This window comes from Kryptolebias marmoratus, linkage group LG4 (genome assembly GCF_001649575.2).
Source record: "Kryptolebias marmoratus isolate JLee-2015 linkage group LG4, ASM164957v2, whole genome shotgun sequence".
In the NCBI taxonomy this organism is placed as follows: Eukaryota; Metazoa; Chordata; class Actinopteri; order Cyprinodontiformes; family Rivulidae; genus Kryptolebias; species Kryptolebias marmoratus.
The window spans coordinates 30,569,477-30,572,861 of NC_051433.1; the positions used below are offsets into that span (position 1 = coordinate 30,569,477).

Here is a 3,385-nt window from a genome sequence, read left to right on the forward strand (position 1 = left end):
CCCCCCCCCCCCCCCACACACACACACACACACACATATATATACATATATATATATATATATATGTGTGTGTGTGTCCAGAAGGAACAGCTAGGGCACTGTGCAGATTCTTTAAGCTTCTAGGGCTCTTGTAAAGGACTTAAACTGGAAGTAAAAAGTGCCACTATCTATGTGGATATTTCTGCCAGAAATATTCTTAATGCGATTTTTTTTAACCCTTTTAAGGATTATGATGTGAAACTAACTAGCACACCATCTTACATTGTACATCACCAGTAAACACTTAACCTTTTTGCCAACATATCATTAGCAGTCCAGTAATGTACCTTTAGTTGTCAGAGAGCTTTTTGTATCATTACAGTTAAACCAAGGTCCACAATATTTTTCTGAAGGTCAGACTTCTTTACTTTTCTTAGAATCATACCATTGGTAACTGACTGTAAATGAAACCACTTAGTCTTTGTGCTTGTTATCTGAATTACTTTGATTCTGCAGTTCTTAAATACTAATAACTGAATTCTTTTTCAAAGGTGTATGCAGTTCCGCCACTTTTGTCTCAGGATCCAAACTATGACATTCCTGTCCCCTCAGCCACAGAACCCAACCAGAAAATTGTTGGTGAATATAGGACTCTTCCTAATCCTCGCAAACCTGAGTGGATCTATGATGTGCCAGTGGGCTCTGGGAAACAAGATCCAACCAAAGACATCTATGATACTTTGCCCTCCAAATCCACTTGCAGGCAGATTTATGACATTCCTCCACCATGTACTATACCCAGTCAAAGGAAAAATGCTGCTCCCTCTCTGTATGACAAACCAAAGTTTGATTCTCTTGATATCCCAAGTCCCTATAAAGTGTTACCACAAATTCCAACTTACAACAACCCCCCAACACAGCCACCTACAGAGGAGTCAGTTTATGATTTTCCATCGAAGAAAGTACCCCTGAGCAGAGATGTCACTGATCCCTTACATGCTCATAATCCCCTTGAGTGCAGAGGTGATCCAAGCAATGAACTCAAAAGGGTGCGTCTGCACAGGATGAGGAATTTTTTGGCTTGTACGACTTTCTGTGATCTTCCGGGTGGTAAGGAATCTCTAGTGCAGGAAGACAATCAAAGGTCATTTTTCTCAGCCCCAGACAGTCAAAGAATTAGCACAGCCTCCAGCTCTTCCACTAGCTCTTGTGACTCTCTTGCTTTGAGCTCATCTTCTCCTGAGCCTCTACGAGAAGTGACGCTCAGTCAGGATGAGGCCTGCCGCAAAGTCCTCGACCTGCAGGAGTCTGTTTTCAGGGCAGTGCAAAAGCTCATGGATTTTGTCAGCAGTAACTGGAGATATAAAGAAAATCTGGAGAAACACTTGAAAGAGATAAAAGAAGCAGCAGAAAAGATAGTATGCTCTTTGACGTGCTTCCTAAGTTTTGCCCAGGATGTCAAGGGAAATGCCCGCTGTTTAACAGATATCAACCTGCAGACCAGACTGTATAAACAGCTGACCATTGTAGAAGACTCTGCTGTGATCCTACAACAAACTGAAAGCAACCTGAACATGGCAGGCTGGCCCCTGAATGCAATCTGTCAGGATCCAAGCCAAGTCCAGACACCTGACCAACTTGATCGTTTTGTTATGGTAGCACGTACCATTCCAGACGATGTCAAGCGTCTAGTGTCCATCATCTATGCCAACAGCAAGCTTCTGTTTAAAACTCTTCAAAAAGATCCAGACTCTGTCAACACCAGAAGTCCTACAGAGATAAAGAAAAGTTCTGTCAAAACTGAACAAGGAGAATTAGCAGAAGATGATGATGACTATGTAAAATTACAGGTTAGAATTACAGTCTTATTTGAGTCATACAGAATATATACATAACTGTACTTGATGATGATTAGTTTTTAGCCAACAGAAATCCAAGAGCTACTTACACATGTAATGTTTTGAATTTTCCTCAGACAAAGGTTGAAGAAAAGAAGCAGGAACAGAAGAAACCAATAAAAAAGGTCCCACCAGTCTCTGAGGCGGTATGTAACAAACCATTTCCATTGTGTTTTATAAAAGTTGTTTTTTGTGTGTAAATCTGCAAAAGCTCAGAAGCATTCAGGGAAACCCTTTGTCCAGGATATATCTGAACATCTTTCCCCTCTTTATTCTTCTTTCAGACTGATAATAAGCACCAGCCTGATTCCTCCTGCAGCACAGGAGAGCAACCACAGTCTTCCCTGTCAGAGCACTGCCGGCTTTATTTTGGAGCTCTTCAAAAGGCCATTGGAGGGTTAGTGGACAGTCTTCGCAATGGCCAGCCACCAGAAAAATTCATCTCACAGAGTAAACTGGTAATCATGGTGGGCCAGAGACTGGTGAACACACTTTATAGGGAGGCCCATCGTCAAGAGAACTGCCAAAGCCTCCTGTGCGAGAGCAGCCACTTGTGTGCTCTTCTGAAGCAGCTGGCTGTGGCCACCAAGAAGGCAGCTCTGCACTTTCCAGATAAGCAAGTTCTGCAGGAGGTCCAAGAATTTGCAAATGAACTGGCTCAAAAAGTGCAACATTTCCGGACATCACTTGACCTCTGAGAGCAAACACTACAAAGATACATATTTCTTGTTAATGCAAAAGCTATTTTGTCATATTTGAGCCAGGTTGCCATTTCCTATTTTATTTAAACTTTTTTTATTCTGTGACTTTTAAGCATCATTATTTTTGATAAATCTTGATATAAAAATGAATGTTGTGCTGTTGAATATGTTATAAAGAATGGCAGTAGCAACAGGACTTGCTTTGCTACTAAACAGAGAAGTTTAGGAACACATTGCACATGAAAGGTATTCAAGTCAAAATCTAAGAAAAAAATGGGTAAAAGGTGTGAAATATAGTTTGGAACTATTTTATATTCCTTGAAAATACTGATATGAATAAAAATGTCTATAAATATTAAACAAAAAAAAATTCTGTAAATACTGTGTTCTGAATTCCAAACATTTAAAGGTAAAAACTTGGTTTATCATGTTTCAGCTAAAAAGGAATAAAATGAAAAACTAAAGCTTTAAGGTTGTCAATGTTTATATTTATTGTTCATAAATTAAACAATAGTAATGGGGAAAAAATGATCTATTTCAGTTTTTATCTTAAATAATAGGAAAATAAATGCTTTTGTCCAGACATCTCCAAATATTTACAGAGAACCTTTTAGAATGACTGTGCCAATAAGAATTATGTTTAGCAAGTCACTTCTCCTAATTACTGATTAATTATAATTACCTACAAATGACCAAATACTTGCAATGCCAAAATATTGTGTTATATTACTATTTTCTTTTTTAATTTTTGTCTCTCACTCTTGTTGAACTCTTGTTGAAGCTTCTAAATCCACATGCAGACAGACA

At 38.8% G+C, this 3,385-nt stretch overlaps 1 protein-coding gene across 1 annotated transcript in view; it reads left to right on the top strand.

Moving 5' to 3' along the window:
* cass4 (Cas scaffold protein family member 4) overlaps positions 1-2,839 on the top strand; it is a 21,206-nt gene extending 18,367 nt beyond the window's left edge. The window contains exons 5-7 of the mRNA XM_017433419.3: positions 531-1,829; positions 1,955-2,023; positions 2,162-2,839. Of these exons, the coding sequence (XP_017288908.1) occupies positions 531-1,829; positions 1,955-2,023; positions 2,162-2,575 (1,782 nt within the window). The 3' untranslated portion in view covers positions 2,576-2,839. The remainder of the gene's footprint in view (positions 1-530; positions 1,830-1,954; positions 2,024-2,161) is intronic.
* Positions 2,840-3,385: the final 546 nt, after the last annotated feature.